The sequence below is a fragment of the Pyrus communis genome, chromosome 11 (assembly GCF_041283825.1).
Source record: "Pyrus communis isolate YQ-2024b chromosome 11, ASM4128382v1, whole genome shotgun sequence".
Classification (NCBI taxonomy): domain Eukaryota; kingdom Viridiplantae; phylum Streptophyta; class Magnoliopsida; order Rosales; family Rosaceae; genus Pyrus; species Pyrus communis.
This window is the reverse complement of record NC_142575.1, coordinates 26,568,986-26,582,432: the sequence shown is the minus strand read 5'-3', so window position 1 is coordinate 26,582,432 and position 13,447 is coordinate 26,568,986. Positions and strand designations below refer to the sequence as shown.

The window sequence follows — 13,447 nt, the reverse complement described above, 5'->3', positions numbered from 1 at the left end:
TTACAGTGTGATTCATAGTATTGACGGTTATAATCATAAGCACAAAACTTTGTGATTAAAATACTAATAATTTTGAGTAGGAGTTCTTACTTATCTTTGAGTAGCCAAGTATTATTCTTGTTTATTATATCAAGGCTTGAAACTATAGAGCAGTATTGTGCACCTTTACGTACCGAGAAAATTGTAGCAGTGATCATTTAACTTTAACTCAATTGGAGTAATAGTCTCTCAACTAAAAATCCATGACCATTGGTCCCTTAATTCCTTAGAACGTGCAAGTATGATCATTTTCTTCAATTCCGTTATAACTTTTGTCAAATAAGTCACATGCCACACATATGAGGCTGAATTGAGGGCCAAATATGTAAAACCAAATGAGAAAATTGTAACAATGGTCCATCAAATTTAGCCTAACTGAAAAAATGGTCCCTCAACTTTAACCCAATTGGAGCAATGATCCCTCAACTTTAACCCAATTGTAGTAATAGTTCTTCTAACATAACTCATTTTGATGGAATTTTGACGAGTTAACGAAAATGACCATAGATGCACGTTTTAATGAGTTAAGGAACCAATAGTAATGAATTTTTAGTTGAATGACCATTAGTCCAATTGAGTTAAAGTTAAGAGACTATTGCTATAATTTTCTTTTACCTGCTCCTACCATTTTGGATGGCAAGAATCATTGACTACTTGGCATAATGGTAGGCCTCCTTTGGTATCAAATATTAAATTTCACTTATACCCTCTCGTTATATAGAAGGATTAATTAAATAAGCGAGAAGTTTCTTTCATGTCGTCTAAAAATGAAAAGTTCCACCTACCTCTAATATACTTCGAATTTAATGGGTAATCCATTCTAATTCAATTTTAAAAAACAAACAAGAATTAATACTTTAATCTGAATCTCAATATATCTGTTTTTGGTTACTAAAGTCTCACGAGACGTATGAATCTTATGAACCGGCTTATTAAAACAAACAAAAAAATATATGGGTTGTCGTATGCCTATGGAGTCATGGTTACGGACCATTTCATACGCGTCCAGCTTTTATGTGATGTTTTGCCCCAAAATTTATTGTTTATTTATTTTACAATTTTTTTTTTTGGTTGAAAACTGGTTAATTCATTACCGGGCAAATATATGTCAGTCAATACAAGGAGAACCTACAACGAGGCAAGCGAACAACAAAGCAAAGGAAAACTACGGACAACAAAGGAAGTTACAAGGAAGACACCATAGCTAGGCTTTCGCGTCGCCCCTCCACTGCCCCTATTACATTAAGGGCTGGTTTGGTATTGCTGTGCTTTGAAAAAAAGCTGCTTCTGCTGTGCTGTGAGAATAAGCAGCTGTGAAAGAAAGCAGCAGAGTGTTTGGTAAAATTTTTTGTAAAAGTGCTTTTGAAAAGAAAAAAAAGCAGTATTAGAGTGTTTGGTAAACTTTTATGTAAAACAGATATGAAAAAAATCCGGTTTTTCAAAGCTGGGTTTTGCAGCTTCTTGTTTTTGGCTTTTTTTATCCAAAACTGTGAAAAAAAGCTGAAGCCGAGTGTTTACCAAACACAAAAACAGCTCCCAGCTTTTTTTTACAGTAACTTTTTTCAGAATCACCTAGTACCAAATCAGGTCTAAGAAGGGCAGGGTAACTCATCATTCTGAAGCACAAAAACCAGTGAAGATGGGGTCTGTTGACCCAAGAAATATCGCGCATCTCCACACATTGCTGCGACGCCAATGAGTCCGCCGTCAGGTTGATCTTGGAATCCAAGACTAGCGACAGTCCTGGAAAGACTCCCCAACCTTTTGGCTTTCGCAAGGGAAGGGAAGACCTCCCATCTGCCCAGCTCGGGAGACTCCGAAAGAGAGCAAACAGAATCAAGGGAATCCGACTCCACAATTACCTTTCGAAGCCCCAGAGCTAATCCAAACTCACAATCTTCTAGGATAGCCATCGCTTCCGCTGCGCCCACACTCGGAGCCCTGATAGCATGCCTGGTTGCCGCAACAAAAAAGCCATCGGCATCCCGAAGAACAACTGCCACAAAGCCCGAGCACGCCGGCGCAGACCAGCTGGCATCAACGTTATTTTTTGTGAACATCGTGGGAGGAGTAGACCACCTGGGCTCACGAACAGCCACCGTACCTTGATCTGAGGGATCCGGGTTCCTTCTCACAACTTCGAAAAAAGCTCCGGCCGAATTGGAGATAGCACATAAAACCTGTGTGGGATTGATTGGACAGTTATTGTACAAAAATTTGAATCTCGCTTTCCAAATGTGCCAACATGAAAAGGCAACATACGAAGGGAGGGCCACTCTGTCATGATTAGGACCGCCATGCTCCATTGAGAAAGAGAGAACCCACTCCACCCAGCTCGAAACCGCATCCCTGTCAATTTTGAGGTTGAGAATTCCCCCAAACCGGAGGGGTTCTACCCATGGGCATAATAACAGTAAGTGTTCGATCGATTCATCCTGATTGTGACAAATCGGGCAAGTCGAATTGGGAGCAGAACGCCTTTTGAACAATTCATCCATCGTCGGAAGAGCCCGGTGTAAGGTTTTCCACATGAAAGTTCGGATCTTTGCCGGCGTTTTAAGCTTCCAGATGACCTTCCAAACCCGACTCGGGATACACCGGGGGGCTGATACGGGCTTGCTCCTTGTGGTATCCGGTCTTCACTGAGTACTGCCCATTGTTGGTCTCCGGCCAGATCAACCTGTCACTACACAAAGGATCTCCAATATGTGTATCATCAATAGCATTGAGTTCCTCCATAGATAGGAAGGGTTGAAGATAGTTAAGCTCCCAAGTTCTTCTGAGAAAGGTGATTTAAAGGCGTTTTGGTTATCTATATTTTTTTTATGCCTTCAGTGCCCCATTTTCTTTTCAGTTTTCCAGTGCCTTCACCAATCCTCTTTTGAATTCTCTTTTGAATTTCTGGGTTAGTATGTTATTTTAATCTTGTTCTCTTATTTTCCCTTTTTCATCCAATTTTTAATTGTGATTCATCCTTTAAAATTCTAATTAAATTGCTATCAATGACGACACATAGTAACTAAAAGGAACGCAAAAACAAAACAGAAAAAATCAGACTGGTATACATATTGCAAAATTTCTCTTAAATTGTATATTTAGGGAGGCAGCATTTAATCTTTTGACCAAAGCCGCAAGTTAACTTTAGGCCCAAGGATTCTTAATTTGCTCTCACTTTCAAGAAATGCTAATTCCGCAAAAAATTAAAATAAAATAAAAGGAAGTAACAAACGATTCAACGAGTAATCATGAAATTAAGCCGTATAATTCATGTAAAAAGGGGATGACAGATCCATACTCATAAACATAAAATCTTTAAAATACCTAATTAGCACCTAAAATCTAATAGTATTGGGACCCCAACAATTCAACTCCATGAGTTTTTTAACCTTCTCCTCCTGTGATCTCTTCATCGTCATAGAAATTGCAGAAGACGAAGGGTCGGAGAGTTTCTTGGCTTGGGAATAGGATCTCATGTTGTTCTTGGCATGCTGGTGGACCGATCTCAGAACCCCATTCCACCTGCAGACTCCTTGGTCTTTCAGTGCCTCCACTGCTCCTATACTTGCTGCTACCACCCAAGCTCGGCAGGCTGCACTCATTTTTTTTTTTTTTTTTTTGTTGTTGTTGTGAGGGTATGGAAGGAGATTTTTGAATTTTTGTTGTGGGTGAAAGGTTATGTGTACATTTCATTTATATAGGCCAGCTGATACGGTAAAAGAACAGTGAGATTCACGACAGCGGCACCAGTTGAGGACAAGTGTTGGACTGTTGACGAGAAAAAGTGGTTCGGGTGGGACTTCAGCCGGTGGTATTGGTAAGACGCGGGTCGCAAAACGGCGTGCTGATGCTTGTTTTTTTTTCATCCGGCCCAAGGGAAAACGCAAAAGTTGTTCTCCTCCATAGCCACGTGCATCCCTCTATTGTTTAACCCAAAAAAAAAATTAAAAAAAACTCAAATTTGAATACAGTGATATATTTCCTTAGATATTGGATTTGGGCTAAATTAACCATAATTTGGTCACAAGATGTCAGATTTAAGTTAAGTTACACAATGAGTAAATCATAATTTAATATCGAATTCGTTATTCATGAGAATTTAAGATCTCTTACTCATAAGTGAATACGAATATCACTAAACCATAATACAAGTGACAACAAAATTTTTAATTTAGCTGCACAATAAAGCATCGATTAAATTAATTTCATTTCATTTTTCAATTTGTCATTGTTTTGCTACCTTTCCGCATTCACCAATTCAACGGGTTGGGATTTGATACGAATTCGATCCCAAATCAAGGGAATCCACAAATCAAATATGAATTTGAGTTGGTGTGATTCGGTAATAATTTAATTACGAATAGACCTCAAGTGAAACTTGTGTTCAAACATTATGAGAACAAATTGAATATCAACATTAAAAAAAAAATTGTTTTGATAACAATTTTGTTTTTATTTTTACTTTATTTAAAGGTAACTATTATTGGCACATCAAAAATTTAATTATATACTTTTCATGAGAGTCTTTCTTTCTAAATATAAAAAATTTGGAGTGCACAATTAAATTTGAGAACTGCTAGACCCACCCACGCTATAATCACACACACCATAAAAAATCCCCCCTGAACTTGTGACCATTAGCCAATTTCCCCCCTCAACTTTAATTTTGGCCAATTTCCCCCCTCAACTCTCATAATTAGTCAATTTCCCCCCTCAACTTTAATTTAGCCAATTTCCCCCCTCAACTCTTATAATTAGTCAATTTGCACCCTAATGTTAATTTTTTAATTTGATCATAATTAAACAAGTGTGTGTAAGAAAATGTTAATCATGTTCCTATATCTTTATCCTATTACAAATAGATTAAAATTTAGAATTTTACAATTTATCATAGATAGTATTATTAGTCTGAATAAATCAGTATGGAGTAATTTTATTTAATTTTTGACTATACAAAATTGATAACGAAAAGGATTGATGTGTAAATTTTTGTATGTGAATACAATTTTCTTTATAAAAGTGAAAGCTAAGTTCAAGTAAATTGCGGAGAATCGAGCTTTAGTGAAAAAATGGCTAGTCTATTCATAATTTTCGACTCCTTATTAAGAATAACCCATTTTATTGAAATAGGTCTGATCCATGAGTTTAGGATTATTATTTCTTTTTGTTCTTATTTCTTCTTCTACATGCTTTAAACCCGATTCATAACTTTTTCTTATAATAAACCCATATCACATACTAACTATATTATGTTTTTGTACATTTTACCCTATATTATGCAGGTGAGTTTATGTTAATTTTAGTACTTTGTTGGAAGTTATTAGAAAGATTGAAAATTAAGAAAAGAATAGATGGAAAATTAAAATAAAATAAAAATTAACAGTAAGGTGCAAATTGACTAATTTTGAGAGTTGAGGGGGGGAAATTGGCCAAATTAAAGTTGAGGGGGGAAATTGACTAATTATGAGAGTTAAGGGGGGAAATTGGCCAAAATTAAAGTTGAGGGGGGAAATTGGCCAATGGTCACAAATTCAGGGGGGAAATTGATGAATACCTATTTTAAAATAACCTCTCATATTCTAAAATTATAAACTTGTCTCTTAGAAAAAAGAAAATAAACAAATAATATATATATATATATATATATAAAGCTAAAATTAAGTACATAATCGGGATAGAACTTCATCTAATATAAGAAAAATATTTGATTATTTCATATTAAAAAAACTTTTACCTCACATGCCTCAGAGTCAATCTTTGTTCATTTTGGACAACTTGCACTCCTCCGGTATCATACATTGTGCGCTAATTGAGATAAAACTGGGAACTTCCATGAATTGAACTCTGAGTGTCAAAAATCATGATGCTCCTCTTTGCAAATACGGTTGCAAAACAATGGGCAAAAAGCTCATGCATTTTTAGGTCATGACTCGTAGGGTAGTGAAACGCTCCTCTTTGTGGGAGTCAATAGCCACGTGCTTTTCTTGTTTTTCGGTTTTTCTGTTTTTGGTATTCCAAAACACCAAATTTGAATTAGGGGTCATTGATTTTAGGTCAATTATGCTATCTCCAATGTAAGGGGTTAATAATTTAAAATGCAGTTCGTATTATTACTATTTTTGTATAAGTGATTTTTTTAGGAAAATGTAGTCCGTTCACTTTCTAGATCACCCTCTAAAGATCAACTCTAAAAAAAATCACTAAAGTAGAAATTATTTAGTTGTTTAATTAACGTTATAAAAAATTTGTTGTTTAATTGAGAAATATGTTACATCTATTTATTGGTTACCCATTACATGATTAAATGATTTGGATTTAGCTAGTTTTTTGTATAAATAATCTTTAAAGGGTAATCGAGAAAGTAAATGATTATGATCAACAAAAAAAATATTGCAAAATGAGAAGAGCCAATAAAATAGAACGAAAATGTCGCAAATGGGAAGGTCAGTAATATTCCTCATTTTTGTATAATCATACTTTTTTTAATACACATTTTGACCCAAATTCCTTTTTGAATTAAGTCGTGTAAGAAAGAAAGGTCGCAAATTAGCAGTGTGCATAGCTTTTTCAGTTTAATTGACTAATATAATTTACTCATTTTTCCACAAGATTGCTTCTAGTTTCTAAGTTCTAATTTCTCCTTCATAGTTCAAACTAAATTAAAAGGGTAATGTTAGGGAGACTAAATTTATAAACTAAATGGTGTAAATATTGATAATTAGATTATTACTTAACTATTGATTAACACGCTTATTTTCTATTAATGACACATCATTTAGTTTGCAAATTTAGTTTAAAAATTTAATCTCCCTAGTATTATTCAAATTAAAATATTGCTTAGGTCTTAATCCATCACATACACATTGAATAAGACTTTACACCAAATTTCTATAGAAACTTGAGTAGTCCATATTATTCAAGGGTAATGCTAGAGAGATCATCAATTTAAATCATATTTTGTAAATTACCAGGGAATGAAGAACGCAAAATGAAAATCTATCTTGGGTTGAGTCGCGGACAATGTCGCTTTCTTTAAGACGTTTCACAGCTCTACCCAATGTGTGCAAGCAGTTCGAATAACATCACGTCATCCCTAGGATAAAACAGCCCAGAATCCCTCTGTCTAAACCTTCCTTTGCACTGAGGAAGATCTGAAAACACTCACCTTCTAGTTGCTCAGAATACTCAGTGTTATTAGCTAGGTTTTTTCAGTTTTTTTTTCTTATCTATCGACTAAAGAGAAGTTCTCGAATTTATAAAGAAAAACCAAAGTTTAACGTTGAAGAGGTTAAGGGAAAGGTGGCCTAAGAATCAGGCCAAAAAATCTGGAAGTGATCACCTAGTTGAGGAAGCCTAGGTCTTTTCCTTTATCTTCAAAACCAAAATCTATTTGATAAAATACCCATAAAAATAGGAGAGCTAGTTTCTGAATAAAACGATAACTAGGGTTTTAAAATAAATACAAAGTTTCAACAATCCCCTACTTGTTTATTTAAAAACAAAATTTGTTCATTGAGCAATCAAGTTATAGAGTTATGCTTAAGCACATGTGTTAATCAACTTGAACCAGTACATAGTGTCAGTGCTCAGAACAACAAGAGTAACACTTGGTTTTGAACTCTACCTCTGACGACAAAGAACACACAACTCTTCTACGGGTGAAGTTCGAAGCCAGCACGTTTCAGCCTTGTGCTTGTATCCCTATTTAGTGATAACGTTAAGAAGTTTGCCCCTAAACTTCTCAGTTAGCGGCCTCACCTTCATCATCACATAGGTGAAACTATCAAGGACATTCCTATAGCTAGATGTCCCACTCAAAAAGAGTAAGTTCTCATTAAGAGATCACAAACTCATCCTTCCAATCGCCATAGGATGTCATGCTTCCGTAAGTGATTAAAATGACATTACTCAATATCATAGCATGATTCCATATCACTTCATGACTTGTTATTACCTTTTGAACTAATTTCTTGGGATCTCTAGTCCATTGGTTAGGTTACCATCACAAGTGACTCAATTATCCAAGGGCATTAACCCCATTCCTTTGGAGGTTTTCCAAACTTTCTCACAAGCTAATCATTTTGCTAAAGGATCAACAATATTATGCTCGGACCTTACATGATCCATTCGAACAACCCCATTAGAGAGAAACCTCTGATTATGCTATGTTTTCGACGTATTTGATGTCTTTTACCATTGTAATATTGATTCTCAATCTTTGCAATAGTTGCAGTGCAATCACAATGAATGAGAATTGCTGGTCTAGGTTTTTCCCATAATGAAGTGTCGGAAAGTAAATCTCTATGCCACCTTGCCTCTTCACTGGCAGTTGCTAATGCAATCATTTCTAATTCCATTGTAGATTGTGCTAATATTTTCTGTTTCTTAGACTTCCATGACACTATAACTCCTGTTATCTTAAAGATGTAGCCACTCGTGGCTTTGGAGTCTTCTGACAATGTGTTCCAATCAACATCTCTATACCCTTCAAGGACAGCGAGAAACCTCTCATAATTTAAACCATGATTAATGGTACTCTTGAGATATCTCATTACCCTTTAAACAGCCCTCCAATGCTCATCATTAGGACTGCTTGTAAATCTGCACAACACTCTATGGCATAAGCTATGTCTGATCTAGTGTAATTAGTAGCATAACTAAGGCTACCAATAATGCTCGCATACTCAGGTTGTCTAACACTGATGCCAGTGTTGTTGAACAATTTCACACTAGAGTCATAGGGAGTGCATGCTAGTTTACAATCAAAGTAGTTGTACTTCTTTAGAACTTTCTCAATGTAGTGAGATTGGTCTAAAGAGAAACCTTTCATAGACTTAGTAATCTTGATCCCAAGGATTACATTTGCCTCACCTAAGTCTTTCATATCAAAGTTATCACAAAGCATAGTTTTAACTTCATTCACAACATGCAAATTGGATCCAAATATCAACAAATCATCAACATACGGACATATCAATGTGCACATATTATTTTTAGACCTTGCATAGATACATTTATCACTTTCATTAATTTTAAAACCTTTAGAGATAAGTAACCCATCGAACTTAGCATGCCATTTCTGCTTTGGTGCCTATTTTAAACCATAGAGAGACTTGTCTAACTTACATTCTTTATGTTCTTATTTAGGTATTACAAAACCTTCAGGTTGTTCCATATATATCTCTTCTTCTAAATCACCATTTAAGAAAGTAGTTTTAACGTCTATTTGATGCACAACAAGATTATTAATGGCAGCTAAAGCAAACAAAACTTGAATTGAAGTTATTCTAGTGACTGGTGAATAAGTGTCAAAGAAATCAACATTTTCTCTTTGTCCTTTAGCTACTAACTTGGCTTTAAACTTCTCCACTGTACCATCGGGGTTCAACTTTCTCTTTAGCACCCATTTGTAACTGATAGCCTTGCACCCTGGAGGAAGATCTACTAAGTGCCAAGTCTTATTGGATTCGAGATAATCCATTTCATCATTTATGGCTTCTTGCCATAAGTCTGCATCCAACGAGGTCAATGCTTCTTGAAGAGTTCTTGGATCTTCTTCCAAAGTATAAGCATGAAAGTCTGAACCAAAGTCCTTGGCTACTTTGATTCTTTTACTTTTCCTTGGCTCGAGATCAGTTTCGGTTGAATCAATTACAGCATTTCCATTAACTCTAGGTGCATCCATAATAACTAGGGCTAGTTCGGTATGGGATCCCATCCCGAAAATGGAATCCTAAATCCCAAACCGATCCTTTTTAGGATGAAAATCCAAATCCCGATCCCAAACTGATCCTTAGGTAATACCGAATTTCGGGATTCCTGAAATAAATTCGGGATTTCAGTAGGGCAGAAATTTGGCTTCTTGTTAATGGAAGAAGTTGATAAATTCAATTGAAACCTGCATATCGAGCATGCAAAGCAGAAAAGAAATCGAACATGCAAAGCAGAAATTGAGCATGGAAATCTAGAAATCCAAATCAACCAAATCCACATAAAATTAATCTAGAAATCCCCACAAAATTAATCAAGAAATCCAAATCCAAATCCAAATTGAAACAATCAAAAGCTCGAAATCGTAAATCCCTAATTTGTAAATCCTCATTCGAACCCTAATTCAAAGAAAGCTTTAGAGATGATAGAGAATGAAATGGGTCGATACTAGAGACGAGAGAGCTTCAAAGATTTGAGAGAGCTTTCGCCAGTAGTAGCTCATTCCTCTCTCTGCTTCTCAACACAAAGAGTGCTACTCCATCCTCTTTCTGCTCATTCATCTCTCTGCTCCTTCCTCATTCTGTTAATGGGAGCCAAAAGGCTCATTCTTTTGAGTTGGGAAATAGGAGCCTTCTTTTGAGTTGGGAAGTCTGAAAGCCAATTGAATTTTGTGCCTTTACTTTTCTTGTTTTTTTTTATTAATATTATTTTGTGTCTTCTGTTAGTGGGAGCCAAAAGGCTTTGCTTTTTGAGTTGGGAAATGGGAACCGAAACCCAAAAGTCAATAGGAAATCGAATACTTCAGTATTTTTCGGGATTAACGAACAAATGGGATTTGGAAACCAATCCCTTACCAAAAATTTCGGTATTTTTCGGGATGGTTTTGGTTTGGGATTTTTCGGTTTGGGTTCGGGCCTTTTTCGGTTTGGTTTGGGATTTTCGGGAAATTTTTCCAGCCCTAATAATAACAGTACTAGAGCCCCCACTATTTCTTGACTTGAAAGGAAACTTATCTTCAAAGAAATCAGCATCATTAGATTTAATAACAACATGGTTTTTCAAATCATAAAACCTATATGCTTTGCTATTGTATGCATAAGTAATGAACACACATTCAAAAGCTCTAGTAGCTAACTTTGATTTTTTAGGGTCAGGTTTTCTTACGTAGGCCAAACAGCCCCAAGTTCTCAAGCAAGATACATTTGGTTTCTTATTTTTCCAGATTTCATAAGGTGGAATTTTGGTTTTCGAAGAGGGAACCTTATTGAGTACATAACAAACAGTCAAAAGTATTTCACCTCACCAATATGAAGCACTCCCTGAGTTAAGTAAAACAGCCACAGTCAGTTCACTAAGTGTTCTATTTTTTCTCTCAGCTTTGTCGTTCACTTCTGGGGAATAAGGAGTAGTGGTTTCATGTATAATTCCTAGTTTCTTACAAAATTCAGTGAAAGCTCTAGATTCATACTCTTGTCCTCTATCACTTTGCAACCTTTTAATTTTTCGGTTAAACTAGTTTTCTACTTCACTTATGAAACATTTAAACATGTCTAGGGCTTCATTTTTATGTTTCATTAGGTAGACAAAATAGTAGTTTGAATGATCATCTAAGAAAGTTATGAAGTATCGTTTTCCATTTCGAGTTACTACACCATCGAATTCACAAATATCAGAATGTATCAGGTCTAGTAATTCAATCTCTCTAAGAAGTGACCTATGTGGAGCTTTAGTTATCTGAGCTTGACTACAGAACTCATGTTTCTCAAAATTATTAAGTAAAAGTTATGGTAGTAAATCTAAGTTACTCATTTGTTTTACTAGCCTTTTATTTACGTGATAAAGTCTTGCATGCCAAACATTAAATGAACACAACATGTAAGCAGAAGAAACAATTTTATTCATGGCATCAACATTCAATTTGAACATCCCATCAGTGGCATACCCCTTTCCCACAAAACATCATTCTTTGTGAGAGTATACATATCAGCCCCAATAGTTTGAGTAAATCCAGCCTTGTTGATTAGATAACCTAAAACCAGGTTCTTCCTTATTTCTAGAACATGCAATACATCTTTCAGAATGACAGTCTTCCCCGAGGTGAATTTTAGCTCTACTTCACCAGTTCCAGCAACATTCATTGAGTGAGAGTCACCCAACAAAACCCTTATGTCCTCAGCTTCAGAATAGGACTTGAAAAGTCTGCGATCATGGCAAACATGGCGCGAAGCTCCAGTGTCTACCCACCACCCTTTGGATCCGTCAACTATGTTAACCTCTGATATCATAGCAATAAGTTGATCCTCAGTCAGATTAGCTTGAGGAGTAATCCGACATTTGTTGCGACATTTCCTAACCAAGTGCCCAGGTTTGTCATAATTGTAGCACAAAAATGGCATAGTATCTTCATCTCGTGAGGGGGGTACCTTCCTATTCTGACTTCGTTGAGGATTCTAGAAGTTTTGAGGGTTTTTGTTGTTGCTACGATTCTTAGTGGAATTCTTCATATTCTTACTTGTGGGTTTGAGCACTACTGCTGCATGAGTCCTCGAATGAGTTTTCTTGAGATTGTTGTTGTTTGCAACAACCAACACTTCTTCCCTCATATCTTGTTTCCTGGCTTCTTCCTCGATTAGAAGGCGAGTGATTAGGCTTTCCAGTGAGAATTCCTTTTTCTTGTGCCGCAGATCCTTCTTGAACTCCTTCCAACTTGGTGAGAGCTTGTCTATGATCACAGCAACCTGGAATTGTTCATCCAGATTCATGCCCTCAGTGATGATCTTATGAGCAATCTTCTGCAGTTTGTGTAATTACACTTCCACTGATTTGTCATCCACCATTTGAAACTTCATGTAGCGGCTGACTGCAAATTTCTTTGCTCCTACTTATTCAGTGTCGTACTTCTTCTGGAGAGCATCCCATAATTCTTTAGTTGTCTTACAAGAAGAGTAGTAATCATATAGGTCATCACATAATCCATTCAAGACATAATTCTTGCAGAGAAAGTCATTGTCAGTCCAGGATTGAAACAACTTGAACTGTTTCGCAGTGGGTTGATCAGGAAGTGATGGCATTTTAGACGTGTAGTGGGTGGCAAGTTTCTTGGTGGTTAGGAAAAATAACATATTTTGCCTCCAACGTTTGAAGTGGAGTTCTTCAAAATTGATAGGTTTGTTTAGATCATTAGTAAAAGTGTTGTTTTCATTCTCCATTGCAGAAATCGATCGTCTTAAAATTGTTAGAGTTGCTGCACAATAAAAAAAAGGAACAATATTACCAAAGAATGAAGAACGTAAAATGACAATTTGTCTTGGGTTGAGTCGCAAACAATGTCGCTTTCTTTAAGACGTTTCGCGGCTCTACCCAATGTGTGCAAGCAGTTCGAATAACACCACGTCGTCCCCAGGATAAAATAGCCCAGAATCTCTCTATCTAGACCTTCATTTGCACTGAGGAAGATTCGAAAACACTCACCCTTTAGTTGCTCAAAATACTCAGTGTTATTAGCTAGGTTTTTTCAATTTCTTTTTCTTATCTATCGACTAAAGAGAAGTCCTCGAATTTATATAGAAAAACCAAAGTTTAACGTTGAAGAGGTTGAGGGAAATGTGGCCCTAAGAATCAGGCCAAAAAATCCGGAAGTGATCACCTAGTTGAGGAAGGCTAAGTCTTTTCCTTTATCTTCAAAACCAAAATATGTTTG

The 13,447-nt window shown here is 36.1% G+C and overlaps 1 protein-coding gene across 1 annotated transcript; it reads right to left on the bottom strand.

Moving 5' to 3' along the window:
• Positions 1 to 3,279: 3,279 nt before the first annotated feature.
• LOC137741370 (uncharacterized) lies at positions 3,280 to 3,722 on the bottom strand. The gene has a single exon (XM_068481090.2). The coding sequence runs from the start codon at positions 3,636 to 3,638 to the stop codon at positions 3,372 to 3,374; it is 267 nt and encodes an 88-aa protein (XP_068337191.2). The 5' UTR covers positions 3,639 to 3,722; the 3' UTR covers positions 3,280 to 3,371.
• Between the last annotated feature and the right edge of the window lie 9,725 nt (positions 3,723 to 13,447).

Excerpts from the sequence above, each read along its gene's own strand:
- LOC137741370 (XM_068481090.2), bottom strand. The coding sequence starts at position 3,638 with ATGAGTGCAGCCTGCCGAGCTTGGGTGGTAGCAGCAAGTATAGGAGCA.